We start from the raw sequence: 20,926 nt of genomic DNA, 5'->3' as shown, positions 1-20,926 counted from the left end.
TCATCATATTAATGTTGTAAATGGAGAGAGTGATAGTGTCGCGCCGATTGGCGCGTGATCGTCTTTTGTCTTCTGGATTTGGAGGGAGTCGTTAGGTAAGATCAAACGATTCTTTAACATTTGTGTTGAGCGGTGTAAAATGGCGGGAGAAAAATAATGGTAAAAGGAAATGCACACTTTGGGGCTTGCTCTCAGCAATTTTATTGTTCATGTCGATCGATCGCTGGCACTTGATGTCGATGGGACATTCGACACGTGCCAGGTAAAGGGTTAAGGAACGATGGGGCAATGGGGTTTTTGAACGTAGGAGTGAGGATATGTGGAAGGTTGGCGCAATTGTTGAAAGATTTTGATTGAATTGGTTGGGTTAACACATTTCTCGTTGATATTTCAATAAAACTCAGGTTTTTAATGGCTGAAGAAAGTCGAAAATTGAACGATGTGTGGTACTTTCAAAGTGGGAATTAATTTATCTTTATTCCGCCATTGTTGTGGAATTACAATTTTTTATAATAACGTGCTGTGAATAATCATTGGATTGAAAAAAGACGTATTTATCATATAATTGAGGTCACATGGACCGTTGAGGTTTCTCCTTAATTTTTTAACCGATGGATGAAAGAAAAAGTTTGATTATTCAAGATTCGGTCACAGGAGAAATGTTGATTGATCGAGTAGCGAAGTGGTAAAGTGAGATAGTTCGAATGTGCAAGTTCGCTTAATTAACACGACTTATCTCTATTCTCCATCTGTAATTTCAAACGGAAACGCTAGATGACTTTTTGTAGTCCATTCAATTTTTTATAGAAAATTCCTGTTGCTATTTTCTTCTAAAATGAATACGAATAACTTCATCGAAATTAATATGCTTTTAGATAGACCAGGTAATATTTATTAAAATTGAAATTCGTCGTGATCGTTTGATTGACGCGTTTGCCCAATTAATTATTTATTGAGATGTGCCAATGATGCCAGCTTTTCGTCAATTTTTCACCCATAGAGGAATTACGCTAATAGAAGTTTCATTGCAAATTCGTGCTTGCTTGCATCACTGCATTTAGCACTCGGTGTTTGTCCTTCTTGGTGACTTCACATGTACTCATTCATGTCCAAATTTGGCAATTGGGGGACCGGCGTAGCGCCATCCTGATTTCATAACAACGATGTGCATAATCCAATCTCTCTGGCCTCCACTGAAATATCTCAACGCATGTAATGAAATAATCATCCAATGGCACATGCGTTAGATGTTCAATCAATGTAGAGTGTGAATATTGAAATTTGTGTTAGGAGTGAAAGTGAAATATCGATAAAACGTCTATAATCATCCAATGATAACGCACAGCACGATGATCAATATCGAAAAATAATGTAAAGAAATACTATTCTTTCATTTTATCTCTTTGCCCAAAGAAATCCTGAAGTTAAATGCATTTATTATCAATGAGTTTGATACAAAATTGAAAATTTTTCGTCATCAACAAATTCAACATGAAAACATTCAAAACCGTGAACCCCAATTCTATTGCAAGCCTATCCCGCTGCGATATACCGCAAAAAAAAACGTAAAATCCTTCTCGGTGATAGCAGATCATAAAGCTGAGCCACTCTCATCTTTCCGCAATATCCATTTCTCACGATGACGCGAAGAATCCGAGTTATTAATTGTCATCGCAAAAATAATCCCAAATATGGAACCCGTTCTGTCGCCGGTGTGTCCCCGCAATTACTCTCGCGAGGAGTGAAAATTACCGTCATTTTTTTCATTATACGACAAATTTATTTCATATAACAGTCACGTGACATGAATTCGCAAGGAATTTCGTGTGCCATTAGGTTGTTAGAAATCCCCCACTGAATAAAAGAGTTATTGCCGATATCTTCTTGTTTTTCATGTCATGTTTTAATTTCTGGGAAAACGTGGATCAGATTCACGTAAATAATATACGCTTCTTAGGTTTTATTATTCAATGACTCATTTTTGTCGTTGCGTGTTTATGTTTCTAAATTTCTGGTAAAGTTTGGGAATTTCTCCAGAAATTTACAGAGAACGTAGGAAAATTCTTCCACAGCAATGAAAATTCGTAAGACATTGAATAACGATAAAGCTTAAAAACGGTATATTTTTTCACGTCAATTTTATGATCAACCGTTTCTCAGAATTGAAAGAAAAAAACTCGAAAAAGGAGAAGTTATTGGCGATAACTTTTTAAAGGTGATTTCCCGAAGATTGAGTGATTTTTTTAATACCGTAAAGCCATGTAAAGATATAGCAGATGAATAACTCTTCAGAGGACATGTGTTTTAGCATTGTCCATAGGAAAAATATTTCTTTGTCGGGCCGGCTAGTGCCCAGGGGTAGGAGGAAAACGGTGGACCCGACGTGGAGGCGTTATCGTTACGGCTTCTCACCGGTTAAATCATCGGATGAGAGTAAATTCCTTTTGTACTTGTACCCCCGGAGAGAAGAAAAAAATATATATAAAAAATCGGATATATTACGTGTTAAAATTCCGTGATTTATTCGAACATTTTTTTCCGTTCTTCGGCCCTCACTCATCGATCAAAATAAAAGTAGATTGTCTCGGGTCTCAGTGTTTAGTAGAGGTTCCTGGAAATGTTGACGTTTATTTACCTCGCGGGGAACTTACCCGGACGTCGGTAAATCGTCGGTGTCCGCAGCCCTCGAAGGGCCGATCTTCCGGTCGCTGGGGGGCATATGGTTTCGCGAGTGTTTAACGCATCGGTGTTAATTTGTTGACTCTGGTTAGAAGTCTATCCCTTTAGCATGTCTTCGCGTATTCAAACCTGTGAATAGACCGTGAAAATACATGACACCGAGTTGATCGAGAGCATTGCGATATATGCGTTACGGTATTCCTCCTGGGGATAATTGCCCCGTAAATACGTAAAAATAAACCGAAATTATCTACCAATGAACCACGTGCGATTATCAATTCGAATTTCTCAGTGAGTTATTCTGAAATGATTCTGAAATAAATAGACCTGCGAAATGTTCTTTTAAAATCTCGTCCATAGAACGGTAGGCGGAAAAAATATCCCCGGAAAAAATAGCCCACACACCCAAAACGTGTTAAAACCCACCCAATTTGATAGACCATAGGAAAATTAGAGTCCCTGAAAAAATAGACAACGAAAAAAATAATTAAATTAAAAAATAATTAAATTGAGCGAGTTTTAACACGTTTTGAATGTGTGGGATATTTTTTCCCTGGGATATTTTTTCCGGGATTCCCATAGAGCTGATTGAGAATTAGATTATTATAAAAATTTAGGTATCTCCCTCAGGTTCAGAGAATTTTGAGACAAACATACCGAAGAGCTTCGGGAATTTATCTCAGAATTCAATTTGAAGTTTAGAGGAGAATGTTATGTACGGGAAATTAAAAAAAAAAATGGTGAAGAGTGGATTTGTGGGTGGGACAGTAGGCAATGGCTCGTAAGATTTGTGAAGAAGCCCATTATCTCGATAACAAGAGCCCACCTGACATTCAGTACAAAATATGTGTCATTTCCACGAACTGATCCAGGCTTTGTAGCCGCCAAACTTCTTGAGTGGCCTTTCCAATACTTAGACCAAACTACAGAGAGACTCCTGTTAGCGTGAAGATAGTTGAAAAATATGGGTGGGGCAGCAGACACAGATTCTGGCGCAATCAACAGCTGCATTGTCTGACAGCTCTCCTTGACTCAAACCATCTCACACTTATCCCTCCACTACACTCCTATAACTCTCAGTTAAATGGATCCTTCATATTTCACCGACCTTCATAATTAAGTGTTCATCAGTTTTCAATGTTCCCCCTTTATTTGCAAAGTTTTTCGTGAATTTTTCTTATCTCTCAAGGGTATTTTCCGCCTCGAGGGGAGAATTAAACATATCTTACTTTTTCACTTGAACATTCTTTTTCATCCTACAATTTTATCGTTTTAGTAGTAAAACTTTCTCATTTTCGATGGAACATTTCGTTGGGAATTATTTATACGCATATTTGGCGTTCGTGTTCAGAGTTATGTTGATTTAGAAAATTAGTTAATCATTGCAATCAATTCTTGAAGATATAATGTCTTTTTGAGAGAAACGATTTGAACTCAGTAATTTAGCCAGCTGGAATCATGAGAGCTGAGTCCACTTAGTTTTTGAGGTGTGCAAAAAAATTGATGTCAAGTCGATAAAAATGAATAACAAATGGCTTGCAGATAAAAATCCGCGATTGACTTTCATCAAATCCCAAGGAGTTCAGTCACTGTCAGCTGTGATTGACGCTCTTGTAAACATATTTTTCTACTTGACTCGTTTTGCACTAGTAAAAGAGATATTTCCTCCAAAGGAATTTATACACAAGCAAATTTCCATTTCCAATAAGGATTTTTACCATTTGGCATTAATAAGTTTATTTCGATCAAGAATATTTATATTCTAGAAGAAACCAAATAATTTAATGTAATTGGCAAAAATCTGGAAATCCACTTGTGCAAAATAAATTTTTTTTCAGAGAAATGATTTTTTTTCTCAGTATACCGTTTCGTTGCGGAACTATTTCCCAGCGTTTTCATTTCTTTTCGCTCGGATGTGATTTTTCATTCGAATTTATTGAACCCCTGTGCGACATGGGGACCGACGACAGGCAAGACACCTATAATGAGGTGCATAAACAATGGGGGAGAACCAAGTGGAGATACAGAGTGGGTAGGCCAGTATATAGTACATATATAGTAGCCAACGGCGCTTTATGGTTCTCATAAACCGATAAAGTCATCCGTACAAATGGTCAGCATTTGAGGATGAGGTGGGGGGTGGAGTATGGAGTGCCACCCGGTGGTGCACCCGGTGGTTATTATCTCACCTGGAAATACCCAGCTCCCTAGTAATCAAGAGTCCAGGCTCTCCACACTGGCTAAGGTCAATGTCCAGGGCCAATACCAAGTTGTCAGTTATGGGGACTGACTTTTGGGGTTAAGTGAGGGGAGATAAGTGACCATGGAATGCTTGGACACTTTGGGCATTAATGGACATGAGCATGATGCAGAAGTGACTCCTTAATGAGGAACCAGGGTCAAGTCACCATAAAGAATTATTATCGCTGACAAATTTATATATTGAAAGATTTTCTCAGTGGGCCTCATTTATATCAACTTTTTGATATATTTGTTGTTGGGAGAAGAGTCATTTATGTGAGGGAATTATCGAGGCTTTCAACCTCGTATGCAGTCTGTCGAATAATCGGTTTCGGTAAATCCCAGAAATCCTCAATTAACCTAGACGCCACCGCAGATACCATTTTTCCAGTTGAGAACTCAATTATCGGACGATATTCCGAAAAATTCCACCCATTTTCTAGGAGGGGAGAACCGTAAATCGCTAGAGCCATTTCGTGATTGTAAGAAACGATCAATTCCCCATAAAAGTATTTAGTAGTGTAATTATCATTTCAAATGATGTTTCCTTTCCATGTCTTTTTTCTTCCGGTGGCAAAAATGTTGAATTTCTAGAGACAAAATTCCACCAATAATTTTCAACCATTTATGATTTTTATCATAATATTTTCCCAACGGTAATAGTCGTTTCAACTCCGGAAGCAGTTATAAGATTTGTTTTGACTCCTCTGACTTATTCCCACTTATCTATCCATAATGAGAATTGTTGAAGGGTGCCTCGAATCGAAAGGGGGTCCAATACCGGGATATCCGGAGGTTGTCAAGATGTCGTTTGCCCACTGTCCTTCAAAATGACTGGTCTCTCAAAACATATCACGACATTTACTATCAGTGATAAGATTAATTTCGCCATTCGTATTGATGCAATGGCTCATTTGAATAATCCCAGAGGGTTTACCCTACTTTTTTCCCATAATCTGTCCCCTAGGCTCTGTCCCCATGTCTGGGTCATCGATCCGTGGTTTTTATAGTTCTCGCAAGGAATTCATCAAGAGGCTCTCCCCTTTGTCGAATTAAATCTTTTATCCTTATCGGTTGAAAAAAAAATATATTTTAGGAATAAAAATTCCTTAAAATAAATTCCGCGTGGGTTTTCCATATTTTGAATTTGAGGTAATAAAAAAATTGATTGAAAATCCAGCGAAAAATTTTGTAGCTGTTGTTCTTCCTCTCGATGTATGTCCTCGAAGGACTGACGAACCGTGAGGACATCCTCTTGCTGATAACGAGATTTCTCCTCGATTCAGCCATTCTGGGGAAATCACGTTATCGAGGGAAACGAATTTTCATCTGGATGTTTGAAGGGGTAAATAAAGTTCCTTTAAAGAGGACCAAGAGTCAAGGAAAAGGTTTACACAGGGGTCAACCCAGTGCTCCGTTAGATAAATGGCTCGCTCCTCTGAACTCTTCTGATAGAGATATTAATCTTTCTCACCCGAAAGTCCTGTCTTCGTCTTGCTCAAGGTTAAACCTTTTCGTTTGTCTTTCTCTTCTTCTTGAGTTTCTCCCCTTCGCACACATCTTTTACTTGACCGCTCTCAGCGACGTGCGCTCCAATATTTTCTCGTGCCCTCATTCACGTCTCTGCTCTGTCTTCATCCAATCTTGTCTAGCTTTTTTATCTCTCTCGTTTACTATTTTCCTATCTATCTCACACCTCTCTGGCTACACTTCCTCATCCATTTCGTTTCACATCTTCCGTTATATTGGGGGGAGAATACTGGATTTACTTGTTGGATCCGGCCAATTTTTCGACCTTCTTAGGATTTACTTTTGGGTTTACTTCCATTTGTTTTTTCACGTCGTATTGAAATTCAGCTTTCTGTTCTCTGAGACTATATTTTCGCTTAATGAATCGATTATTCCATATTTGTTTTCCAACTGTTTCCCCATGCAGTCGGCAATTCATGAAATATTATTATTGTTCGTAAACTGATTCATGAAAGCTGTCAATTACAGTTGAATCATGTCACAAAAATTAATGGAAGTTGGAAAAACTCTAACAAAAATCTCCATTTACTGTCAATTACTCCACCACTGGATTATTACTCCATCAAGAAGTTAGCTCGGGACATGTGTTCTCATTCCACTCAGTTTCCCCCGAGCAATTTTCCTATTTTCAATTCAAACCCAATGTAAAAGCCAGTGGAGTTAATTCAACGAGGGTTGGAGTACTGTGCTCCACATTTTATTTCGATTATGTGGCAACTGGTACCCGACAGGTGCAGAACTTCAACCCTCCGTTCATTACAACCATATGAAAACAAATAATAAAAATAAATAATAAAGAAATTGTTAAGGATTTGAAATGGAAATGAAAGGGCTCGGTTTAGTGGTGTGTGGATGGCGGTTTCCACTAAATAGGAACTTGGGCATGGAGTTAGAGAAGAGATACACCGGGGAGTAATGTATATAGGTGAGGTTATATATAGTTTCATGGGGTAATGGGGGTGGGTGAGGGGGGGATTCAGTGGGTGGCAAAGGCAAGCGGCACACGGTGCGTTAGTGCGTGGAATTCAGGGGTGTAGAGGCAGATCGATAGCATAAGGGGCCGCCCAGACCTTATGGTGCCTCCTCAACCTCCTCTTTCCGTTCTTCCACCACCTCTCTCCTTTTTTTTTTGTTTTCCCAACCTAGCTTCCGCACTGAATTTTATTAAGTGAATTAATGCACTCTCCGTGTTTTTTTTTTTGTTTTTTTCGGGCTCTGGCTATTAGTACGTAGTGATTCACGCGGATATGGAATAGTTTTATGGTGCAGGGCAAGTAGATAATGCAACTCCCGGGATTTATGCAGAATCCGTCAATTCGGATAGTCGCACGTCGAATGGCTTCAATTTGGCTACGGAAAATAGTTTCAATCTGAAAACTATCCAAATCCATTCGAATGCGACATTATGTGGCAGACGATGAATGCAAAATACACTATAGGGTTTCAAAATTAAGGATTCATGAGTTTGAAGGGAGTAAAGCTGAAATGATTAAGCTCACGTACCGGTGAAATTCCGAATTGAAACTATTATTCGGCGTGAGGCTATACAAACTAAAAGGATTCGGCGTTAATCCCGAAAACTAGATTATCTTTAGTCCCTTGTGGATTTGACGCTCCACACCATCGAACTATTCAATGGTTGCGTTAATTACATCAGTAAATACATGAAGTGTTTGGAGCGTAAGAACGAAATTCTTGCAAGCGTGGAAATAGCCACTGTTTTTTTTTAATTCATCGGTTTATGAGGCTCTCGGGGAATTACAGTGTCTGAGGCACGCGGGACAATCCATTTATTTCAATGAGACTTTTTTGAAATGTCGGGGTAGATTATTCAGTTTTTCAACCAACTGGGAGTTTTTCGTGGTCTGTTATTTTATTTTATTTCTGATCCGATTTTTCAGGATTTTCCTACGGGGATATTGAATATTAGTAAGGGAGTATGAGGCAATATGGATACCAGTTTGAATAATCTCATGAAATGACTGGATTGTTGTTATAACTTCATTTGCAGAGGAATAATGCAACAACGTTGAGATGATTTATTCAATCAGCTTTCATTGCATATCTCTCAGGTGATGGTAGACAGCGAAATTTTTATATAGGCTTTTTTTTGTAAATCTCATTTCGCTCCACAAAAAAGGTTCTTATAAAAATTTTCCTGTCTCCTAAATTCAAAGATATTCGTGGAAAGTCTTGGAATGTTCATTATGTCCATTTTGCCCCATCCGCCTTTATTGGAATTAATTTAAAATTTGGTATGGGTGAAAGGTAAAGAATAAAAAGCAAAGTGGATCTCGTGAATGCAATCAACAGTCCCTTGACCCTGTAATTTCATTAACCGCAGAAATAATATAACTCGAATTGCTCCCAATTGGGTCACGCAATGTTAAATTTAATGAATGCATTACGTTTACTAAACAGTGGAGGACCTCCTGCGGTCACATGGCCGCACGCATGAAAAAAGAAATGGAAATAAATGAGAAAGGGGAAAGAAATTGAGAGTGGGCTTCGGGTTCTATTCGTTCGCGGATGTGGTGATTAAAACGATACGTCCGGTCGGGGTGGTGGGGTTATCGAGTCAAGTTTCGATACGATCTTGGGCTCTCGATCACTGTCACTCTCCTAAAAATCAACACCCCAGTACTTCGTGAAGACACCACTGTGGAAAATTCCCTTATCCGTGAGTGGCATGCATATGAATAGTCATATGCTGGGGAAGAAAAATTTTTATTTCATGAATAATCGCCGAGAATTTTCCGAAGAAAGAATCATTCAAAAAATAATACTTAAGAATTTCACGTGAATAACACTCGATTTTTTCCCCAAGAATTCTTCATTGAATTTCTGATAAGAATTTTTAAAAAATGAAACAAAAAATTTATATTGCATGAGAATTTTTTCAAGAGAAACTTTTCGCGAAAATTTCTTCAGATAATTCGTCACCGAATCTGTGATGAGAATTTTTAAAAAAGATACCGGACGAATTCGGGGCGAAATTTTCAAGAGTTAATGCACGGGAAAGACGTGGAGTATTATTTTCCTTCTCGCTCTTTACAACCCCCTTGACCTTTAGACGCCATAAAAGTGGACCCCATGGCTAATCGTCGGCACGCCATTAATCTATTTACGGGCTATAATAGGCGAATGAACGGGCAAGTGCATTAAAATGGGGGAGTATGGGTGGTCGGTTTACGTATTAGAAGTTTTGCGAGACTGGTGGCGAGTGGACGACAGTTTGCTCAGCCCTCATTAGTAGGAAACGTTTTCCTTTTGGAATATGCCAGGGGGAGAGTTCTTTCCGGGGGAAACTCAAGAGAATTGTTTAATTGCAATGGTTGCATGTAAGGGGGCTGCTCTGAATAATAATTAGATGAAATATTCATTTCATATTATTTCGAGGAAATTTTAGACTTGATGATGATTAGCGTAAAGTCTAATTATTAGGTTCTAATAGATATTAAGGCGATGGGTAGGATTGATAATTCAGGAGATTCATCAATTTTGAACTCTCGAAGATGAACTAAAAAATCACAAATAAAAAAAACTAAAAAATCAAAGTGCAATTCTATGGATAGATCACTAGAAATTATAAATATTGGTTTGATTATTCAAATGGAGTAATTGGGAAAGAGTTCGGAAAACTTCAGTGAAAATACTTTTGCCTTTGAGACTCTATTAATAACCTCATGGTTTCATGAAATATTCAAGTAAATTAAATCCTAGGTTTTCTGAATTCACATGATACATAACTTTTCTGAAACGCGTTCCATTGAAGTCTCTATTGTCATTAAAACTTTGTACATGGACGATAAATCAAGCCTTTAAAAATACATCAGGACTCCATGACAAAGTCCTCAACATTTTATGGAAATTGCGAGTCGACACACCCTCGGCACCGGCGCATGTCACAATGTACAGTTGACGCTGGCCCTTAAATTTCTAACAAACAATGAGGAAGATTATCCCATCAGCTGATACTCATTAAAATTAGAGGTTGAGAAAGAGACGAGTGATCATGAATGTTTAGGTGGCGATTGTCAAGGCATGGTCCATTTGTCGTGGTATACAGTCAGTTGGAAGGGTGCTAACGATGTTTATGGTAGCAATCTCGCGCTTTGTTCACTCACTCCCCGCAGTGTGTATCGTTAATCACGACAAATTTCACGTGATTAATTATGCTTTTCGCCTGATTAGCTGTGCCGTATTGTAATCCTCGCACCATGTACGGCTTGTTTTCTGCCCTTCTGTTCTGATTATCGTATCACTTCGCATATCTGGACAAGTTCTCATTCATTTCAAGGCTGTAAACGTCTTGTCCAAATGTTTTTCTTTCTCACTTTTTTGTGTATGAAGAAATATTCAAGAAAAATTACCGACCATTTCACCTCATTTTAAATATAAGAAAAAAATCTGAAATTTTCAGTAAATTTTCGAGGCTATTAATTCGATAAAATCTAACAGAGATTTCACGAATCATTATCTTTAAGGATTCTTACGAAGTATTCCGTAATTGTACGAGTTTTTGCGGCTAATATTTATTGGACTTTTCATTGCGTTTTGACAGTCGTCTTAGGCGGTTAATTTGAATGCAGAACTCATTTAATTTTTAAATTTTCAATCATAATTCTTATAATCGAAGCACACGGCAGCGCATATATGTTACATCTCGGAAAAAATAAAACAAAAGTTCTTGTCACGAGTTACGTGAAATAATGATCATGAGAAGAACTGAGCTTGCAGCAGGAGTTTTCGATACTTGACACAAGGAATGGGCGAAACCTTGGAACTTTTACGTGAAAGGAGACGATCCCTCTAGGGTATTGTACAACCAAGTTTCACAATCGTATTTCCTCAAACTGTGTCTTCCTTCATACGGGAATTCTTCCAATTCCACTTATTTTTATTTCCTCTCCATCGAGTGATGCAGCAGTTGTTATTTACGAGGTTACGGCTTGCCACAATAAATATATTGGCTATTTATTCATAAAATCCGAAACTATATTTTCTTCACATTGATGAAAAACTCTGCAATTATTTTCCATTCTTCACTAAATTGAATTTTCACGTCAACAATAACACATCGCGAAATTCTGCGGATATTTTGCTAGACGAATTACCAATTATCATAAAAAAATTTAATCTCACCGCGAGTTTACCTTGAGTCATTAAATTTTTATTCACTTCCCCCGGACAAATAAAAATGGTAATTTTTTTTCGAACTGGAATTGAATAAGATGAACCTGAATATCCATAATGAAAACCTGATGGATTGATTTTTTATTCAATATTATTTCACTGGAGGCAATGCACAATGATGAACGATGGAAAAAAGAGTCGCGGGGGGCAAGTGAAAATACCGGGAAAGCCATGAAAACGTTGAGAATTGTGTTGGTGTTGGGTTGTATAGCTGGGGTTATGTTGCCATTCCAGGAGAAAGCCAGCACCTCTCTCTCAGTTGATGTCACTTGGTACCTGGGTCACGTACCTCTTGGTATTGACAAGCGAACCAGCATCCCAACCCTCCTACCAGTTCACATCCTCTCCCTCATCCATCCCCTCACCACTCTTTTTCTCTTTTATTTTCTACTCGAGTCTTCGCGTCCTATGCGCTCCTCACGGTCAAGCCTATCCATTTTTCTATTTTTTCCGTCACCTTTCCAGGGAAATAATAATCAGGGGGTGAACGTATCAGATTTTCATGTCATTAGGGGAGTTAGGGGGCTCAAACATGTCGAATTGTACGAAATTTTATGGGGTAGCAAGAAAATTATGGGCAATAAAGTTGTCCTCTAATAAAAATGATATTTAGAAAATTGGGAAATTTCGAGTTTCCAGAAAAATGACGTGATGTTTTCGTACTCTTTTGGCGAGGGGCCCGAAAATTTACTGAACGTATCAGATTTTTTTACTATATTTCTATAGAAGTTTTTCTTGAATATTTCTTTCTGTGTATGATATTGTAACTACTGGTATTGCACCTATGCATAATTTCACTTTTAACTAAATTGATGAATCAATTGATCTAACGAGTATTGCTTTTTTTTTCCAGATTTCTAATAAACTCGAAGTGATGCTGGAGCGATGAATCTTCAGTCTCCGGGACACGGGCAGCGCCCACCGAGGTACTCCCCCCAGGAAACCATCAAGGTGAGTCGCCAAAGAAAATTTCTTCTCTCATTGATCCCTCGGAATTTAAGGAGTCACGTAGAATTGGAGGAGTAGAAAAGGTTGCGAAAGGGGGGGTTAGCTCGTGAGAGATAAAAAAATTGGGATAAAATGAGAAAGTTCCGTGGGCCGTACGCCAGATAGAACAAAAGGGAAACTAGTACCGGGGAAAATTGCATTCAGTTTTTCTCGGGAAAAACATAACGCAGTTACCGTCATTCCCCTCTATCGCAGTGCCAGTCCACTCTGGCGTTTCCATCCTGTACCCCTAGTGAATTCCACGCCGGTAATTTGGTGGTACGTGTCTGACTGTACTACGTCTTGTATCACTGTTCCTCCCGCTCTATCCATTTGCGGACCTCCAAATAATCCCCCATCACGTTATTATAGTCTACCTTATTAGACTCACAGAAAAAATGAGATAATTCCCAGGAAATCGCCTCTGGTGCTAAACACGTCATCTCTTGAGACAAATCTCTTTCATTGTTGCTAGATTAGACTTGGAAATTGAATGGAAAATCTAGAAATTTCTAATAAGTACAAAGTGAAATTTCTGTTGTATTCTTCATCAACGAATCCGTTTTCTTGAAATTTTGAATTTTCAGATCTGTACGGTAGAAAATTCCAAAAATAATTACCTTGATTTTTCAATCTATTGGAAATTTAATCGTATTTGATTTTGAATTGTCAAAATAAATTCAAAATTTGTGGTTGTTTTGAGTTGCAATTAAATTTACACTCATACGATTGAAAATTCAGGTAATTTGGTGACTGAAATTTCAAGAAGCCTTTAACAGCGTTCAGAGAATTAAATGGAAAAGAATTAAATCTCAGGGGTGGAATTAGTTCTTCTCATCGAGAAAGTAGATTTCTTACTTCTCTCTTACTTCAAGGATAATCTCTTAAACTTTGGAGCTCTCGATACTCACAATATTTTTTACTCGAAATAAGTTAGATTTCACGGAATTCAAGTCACGAGTTGATCGAATGTGCAAATTTACCGGTTCAAGAAATTAGATGTGGGATATTAGTTTGTTTTCTTCGCATTGTATGAGAGGTCAATTTGCCAGGCTGGTGATTTCTGTCGCTTTTTCTCTCGTCTTAATTAATTTCAAGTTCACGCGTTTGACATTGAAACTCCTCCACCTCCATCAACGCACGTCACCTCTTTTCAGTTTTTTTTTTTATTTTTCACTCCCTCTATACCTCGGTGAATTCATTCTGCTCTTGGCCTAAGGGGCCAACTCAAATGAACGAGTCATCTCACCGCCACCAATTAAATTAAAATGAAGAAATAAAGCGCGGAGGGAGGATAAAAATGAGAAAATGGTTTTTTCCGTATTTTACCTCACGATGTCTCTCTTAGGAACTGGTACTATATATACTGAAAATTACACTTGGAATTTCAAACGAAAAATTTGAAATTTTCAACAACGATAAAATCGCGTGAAAATTTGATTTATTCTCTGAGTGGGACGTAAATTTTACTCGATTCAGTATATATCGAAATTCCTGAGAGAACGAGAGTTCTGAGTCCGCCTTTCTGTCAGTAAGAAAAATTTGATCCGTGCGGTTAGGGAGTCCGCGTTTTCGACTCGGATGCTAATTTACTAAAAAAAAAACGCCGTCTCAACAGCCCAGAAATATATAGCACTGGTTGTTTTGAAAAATATTATGGGCCGCGAATTTCTTTGTTGAAATCTCAGATGCTTGGGTGCATCGGGTAATTTTAGATAGCGTCACGAAACAAATTCGCCGCAGTGTCGCACACGGGGTGAGTTGCGTGACCACCCTGGTATCGCTTTCTTTGCTTGAACCACCATTGTTGGTGAAATAGCAGGCCTCAGTTTGTCCTCGATCACTCAGCAACGACGACAACGAGACCGTCACGCAAAAATGGTCTTTCCGAATGAATTGCCTGTTGGGGTATTCTTGGGAGAGTCTCGTCAAAGTATTAAATTACCAGGGACTCTTTCGCGACCAATTTATTTACTATTTTGCCATGTAGGGAAATTCAATAAGGGATCTTTTTCAAATGCCTCCATATACAATTGCCAAATATTCAGGAATACCTGAATTTCCAAATATCCACTACACTATAACCAGATTTGCTGCACATGATAAGTTATAGGAAAACATATTGAAAAAAATCGTTGCATTCATAATTGCGTTACAGCGCATCTTTTTAAAGAATACGCGTATTGTTATAAAATTGTTGAAATTGAAAATTAATGAATAATAGGGTGACTCGTGCTGAAGTTCTGAAATCGTTTGCATTCATGAGTTCTTTTTCGAACAAATGATGTACATATAGCTCATAACGTTGACTCGCGATTGCCACATATTTATGTTTCAATAGACTCTGAATAAAGTTAGCGAAGCCAACAATCAACAAACAGCCAGGTCTCACCAGTAGGGTTTAAAGAAAACAAGAAAAAGCCCGGACAAAAAAGGGGAAAATAGGGGGTTTAGTGGGCGTGCGGTTTGGTCGGCGTCGAGGGGTGAAGGGTGAGGGTCGAGAAATTCTACTCTCTATCGAAAGAGGGTGAAGGAGTGAGGGGTTGAGGGGGTGAGTGAGATGTTGGGGGACGAGGGTGAGAGATTTCGGACGTTAGGTTGAGCCACGCCCCGGCCATGAGGACAAGATCATGTCGTCCCTCTTTTCGTGTCCTCCAGCGCTTTCATAACTTCCCTTAGGCTTAGATAATTAAAGATACAACGCCACCGCGTGTCTTTTGCTCATCTCCATTAGAATTCAGGAGATGCTGGGGGTTGGAGGGAAAATCCTCGTGCTAGATACCACCGTGGCAAATTGGCTTACGCCTACAAAATCTTGCGACCAGGGAATTTTCCACTTTTTTTCTCAGGGAACAAATTAACTCGAGTTTTTTTTGTGAGGGGATTTTTCGGAAATTTATCGTGAACAGTATTTATTCTCGCGTGCATTTTTTTCTCCTGGCAATTTAAATTTTATTTTCTAGTTATTTTGAATTTCATTTAATTTTATTATACATTAGACTGAGTGGAAAAACTTTCATGATTTCAACGGCGGAGGACATTGACTAATTAAACCTTTTTCTGATTGTATACTTGGCTTAGAGATAAAGGATAATTTGTGTCGGCAACAAGGAACCGTGTATTAAATTTGAAGGGTAAAAACAACTCAACACATTGATTATCCTCATTTTTGAGACAAGTGCACAATTACTTTGTAAAGTTTTTTTCCTTTCTCACACGGAGAGAAATATTTGATGACATTTATCCTGACGTTTTGTCATTTGTAGCGTAGTGGTAATTTAGAACTTTCCACCGAAGTTGGAGGAAAAATTATCGCAGTCCGTGCAATTTTTCCTGAGTGTTATGTAATTTTTTTTCCAATTACTGATAAAAATTTGCGACAAGCCACTACGATTTGTTACTCAATTACAAAATGTGAGGGTAAATATTATTGAATATTATTGTTTATAAAAAAAAACGGTTTTCTTTCTGTGCATCCACGGAGAGATTATTCAAGAAAAATAACGAAATATTTCCGTAATTCGCAAGCGAGAATGATTTTAGGTGAAATTTTCTATAGAACTAGAAGAGAAAAATCTGAAATGTTCATTAAATTTTCGGGGCTGTCTCCAAGAGTTAGGAAAAAGTTACATAATTTTTCTAGAAACTATAAAATCAAACAGGGATTTTACGAATAATTATGTTATTACGTAATATTTCGTAAATTTTCCATGTTTTTTTTTCAAATAATTTTTTGTTCGGTTTCCCTCCATGCCGGTGAATTCGCTCGCAGACACGGTTGACATGATTTTACAAAAGAGTTGACATTTTATTTCGTTTCTCTCAGAGAGTAAGTGTTCAAGCATGGAGAATTCTCGCACTCGCATCTTTCCTTTTTACTTTTCCTTTGCGTAAGAATTGAGAATCGATAGCTCCCCTGGTTCCCCGCAAGAGTGAGCGAGAGTTTCTGTAAGTTGAGAAGTGAGGGCTGAGGGGGTGGATAAAGTAGGGTGGATGAGGTGGTGGGTGAGGGGGAGGGAGAAGAAGTAAGACTGTAGGTATCCCGCAATGACTAGCGGGGGTGGATGCCTCGAGCGGGTATACCTCTAGAATTCAGGGGGTTTCCGGATATTTATGTGACAGCAGCTGTAACGTCGGGTGGAGGCTCTTCTCCGACCCTTCGACCCGCCACCACCTATACCTTCCACCAAATTCTCTGACTCTAAGCCCATCTATGGCAACTACACCCCCAACCGCCCCCTGTCGTTTGCCCCAAACAATTTTTTTTAACATCACGCAATCTTGAGGGGTTTCTTTCGTTTTGGATATTTTCCTAGAAGATAAAGCTTGTTTATAGTACTTTCCACTGAAAATGGGTAATTTTTTCCGGAATTCATGATTGTCGCGAAAATGGAACCAGTGATGCAATATAACAATTACCTTGATAATTATCGCATCCAAAGTTTTTTATCATTTTTGTCATTCTTTTGAGAGTTGAATTAAATCAGAATTTTTCAAAATTACTGGAGGAATCCTGTAGGATTTTTCGAATTTTTATGGAATTTCCGGTAAACTCAATATGAGTTTCGGAATTTTTGTATTTCTTTCACGAGAAAGCACATCGTGTCAATTTTTAGAGAGCCATCAAAATTGAAATTCCAATTGAAATTGAAATTCAAATTCAAATTCAAATTCAAATTTCATGGATTTTTTTTCCTATGAAATGAATATGGTAGACTTAAAGGTAGAAGAAAAAATAGATCAAATTTAATAACACAGCGTTTCTGAACAATCATGAAGAATTCCACGAGAAATTGATCATTTTCAGCATTGTATAAGTTTTACTCCGATTTTTGGTAGGAATTCCCCAATCGTCACTTCACATACGCAAAAATAAATACTAAAATCAAGTATATTTTATACCTGATCCCATCATATTCGTAATTGTTATTAAAATCGTGGGAAAACCAATTTTCCATTGATATTTATCGAACATCCAAGATACTAGGATCAACTGTAAACTATATACTTGAATTGAATGCAAAATATACTTGATTCGAGGATTTTTTTTTTCCGCGCTTGATTACAAAGTGTGAGGGCAAATTTGATTAATAATTTCTTTCCGCGCATAACGACTCGCCAAAATTCATAAACAAAATTTAACTATTGGTTGAAGAGCCGTGCTTCCTGCTAAACATCCCTGAAACTTTAGTAATCGCAAGTGTCTACATAATGAGTGAGAAGGTGGGGTTGAGACGAGAGGGTGTGGGTTATTGGAGTGACTTTGAGGTATTCGTCTAGGTCTGCACGTCGAACGATCCCCATAACCCTGACATTTTGCGAGGAAGGATTTGAGATTCTCTTGTGGTTTTCTTATGCTTGAAGCTACCGAACCCACGGGAATGGTAATTTTGCCGTCAGAAAGCGAGACCCGAGGATCCGATGGAGACCCGATGTGATAGGGTCAGCCCAATATTCTCTTTCCATTAAACTCCATTTTCCATTATTTTTTTTTTTCAACAAAATGGGGGAAAAGTACAAAGCGCTGTTTAATTGTTTCGCTCTCCCTCGGTCGGGGAGAAAAATTGTTTGAGTCGCAAAAGCTATATTTCACGCTCACTCAACTCTCGTTTTAATTCGTCCTAATGAAGGGAGATTTATTCGAGTCTCTTATGGGAATTTAGTCTCGCGTGATGGATAGTCGACGGTAAATCAACGGGTGCGGGGAGAGAAGTGGATTGTCGAGTCCGACATGTTCTAGCAACTGTTGGAATTTCATCGAGTACTTCAGCCTGGAAATGGGTGTCCGTTTTACGTCGATCCACTTGTATTTCCTCTCTATCCAACGAGATATTCAATAGAAATTATGTACATCTTCGTAATTCCCTAGAAAAATGCGGTTGAGCAAAATTTTACAAAATTTTTCCGGAATTTTACTACACTGTTATTAATTCATTGAAATTTCAGTCATAAAACTATATGAATATTCAATTGCATGAGTTTAATTGAATTAAATTGAACTTCTAATGGATTGAAAATTCTGAAAAATTATTTCTTCAATTTAAAATATTATCACGGGTTTTCTGTACCATGTGGGCCTGAAAATTGGAAACTATCAGAATATTCCAGAAATTACCTGATATATCGATGAAGTTGTTAAAGATTTTTTATTTTTCAAATTGAAATTTCAAGTGTAATTTTCCAACAGTGTAGAAAGTTCAGTATTTTTTATCTGAATTTCCTTAAAAATTAATGAGCGAATTGAAGGTTCCGTAATTTATACTGAATATTTCGGTGCGTGTATTCTGAGACTTGTAGGACCATGGAAATGACTATGAAATCGCTTTAATTCAGAATTCGTACTTTTATATTCATTATTTTTTGACTATATATATTATACCACCGTAGTCAGTTCTGCATTGGGATAAAAAATTCGGGACGACAGCACGATTTTTTGTTGTTTAAAAATGTAATAGCCTGCGTTGGATGAAAGAACTCACTCGACTATGCTCAACCTCATCAAAAGTTTCGCTTGCTATGATGAAAAAATAGGCAACGGCCGAGTAATTTTTTTCACAGCAATTAATTCCTCTTCGTGTACTCTCTATTATCCATCAGAAGCAGTTATGAGGTGAAAAATTGAGACAAACCGTCGGGGAGACTTAGAAGGGATGGGATGAAATTCTTAATATCCACTCTAATATTACAGTGAAAATTATACTTTTTTTTTTTTATAAAAATTCGTTCAAAATGGAATAATTTACAGTCCATGAAATTCCAATTTATTTTACAAATTTTATTTGAAATTCGTCTGAACCATTCTCAATTCAAGTACAATATATCTCGGATTTTATTCGTGTTCATTTAACTGAGAGTCTCTCGAAGCTCGCATATTCCATCGGCACGCAACCATTGCGATAGTTGAATCCGCAATTTTTTCCCTCCCAAAAAGAAAAAAAAAATAATGGAAAAAAAAAGAATCCACAAAATATCGCGTGATATTTTATGACATATCGAAATACATCTGCGGGTATTTCGTTGTGGTTTCCACATTGTCGCCAATCGCAAATACATTATCGAACCTTTTTTTTCGGTTTATACGCAACCGTATTTCTTGTACCGAGTGAAAAGAGCCGAAGAGATTGGGTGGAATAAAAAAAATGGTCTGCATGCGAAGGCTGTACACGAGAGTTGTACAGTAAGTACGAGGAATTTCTGATGTTTGATGGAGGATATCAGAGTGGAGAGTAAAAATGAGGAGTGCGTGAGGGTATGTGAGTTGAAGGGCCGAAAAGAAAATTCAAGACGTGGGAGAAATTTGAATTGAGATGAACATCTCGAGCCTCTCGACCATTTTTCAATATTTTCCTCCCCCTTCAACCCCTTCAAGCCCCCATTTTTCGTGATTGATTTTGTGTCATCTATTCAGATCCGGAGTCTCCTCTCATTCTCTACATTACTTTTATCTATTCATTTACGAATAATACGATTTTTATTACATAATTATTCCATAACCTCTCACACGTCAAAAAAAACTTTTCTGCATTTCTTATAAAATATACTATCATTTTATAGAAAATTATACTTGAAATGTGTGAGAATGAGATGACACAGAATTTCCTTAGAATTTTTCTTCATTTATCAATTAATTTGTTAAATATTCTAGTAATAGTCAATTTCCAATGGTGAAATCATCGCGAAATATGCAAGGTCCAATTTTCTTGAACGTTCAAGATAAATGAGAATACTTAGCTATGTGAAGTTGGCATCGAAGTTTGAAAAATCTAACTTTTTTTTGTTGGTTTGGATTGTACTCATTGAGTACTTGAATGTACCCTGTGCACTTTTTTTTGTACCCTCTTACTTTAGCCCTGAAGCAGGGGGGCAAAATCGTGCAGAATCGGAGTTCAAGAAAAAAAAAATAAACGTGGCAATCAGTTGTACCTCGATAGTACTGGTATCTACAACTTTTTTTTTTTCAATACTAACCCCCCTTTTTATAGTTCACCCCCTTTCAAAATTTTAAAAGCCATAAAAAAAATAATATTACATGAATGAATTTGAAATTATTAGTACATGTTTGTACCATACTCATTTTACATCTTCATTTGTTTTTTTTTGAACTATACCTTTTATAGTTCACCCCCTGAGGATTTTTTTAATGCCACAAAAAAAATGAACGTGCATTAATTGGAAAATTGTTAGTACATGATTGTCCAATTTTAAGTCCTCAAATTATTGACTGGCCTTACTCATTATTCTATTAACATTTGGGCGCGATATTTTTTCCTAATAAGTACAATCAAATATACTG

At 37.6% G+C, this 20,926-nt stretch overlaps 1 protein-coding gene across 1 annotated transcript in view; it reads left to right on the top strand.

Moving 5' to 3' along the window:
- Positions 1-41: 41 nt before the first annotated feature.
- LOC105264394 (protein sickie) overlaps positions 42-20,926 on the top strand; it is a gene marked incomplete in the record, with an annotated part of 111,420 nt that continues 90,535 nt past the window's right edge. Inside the window, 2 exon segments of the mRNA XM_011301231.1 lie at positions 42-95; positions 12,500-12,597. Of these exon segments, the coding sequence (XP_011299533.1) occupies positions 12,532-12,597 (66 nt within the window).

This window comes from Fopius arisanus, unplaced genomic scaffold (genome assembly GCF_000806365.1).
Source record: "Fopius arisanus strain USDA-PBARC FA_bdor unplaced genomic scaffold, ASM80636v1 scaffold00020, whole genome shotgun sequence".
NCBI lineage: Eukaryota > Metazoa > Arthropoda > Insecta > Hymenoptera > Braconidae > Fopius > Fopius arisanus.
Note: the sequence above shows the minus strand (reverse complement) of the source record. Positions and strands in the feature narration are given on the sequence as shown.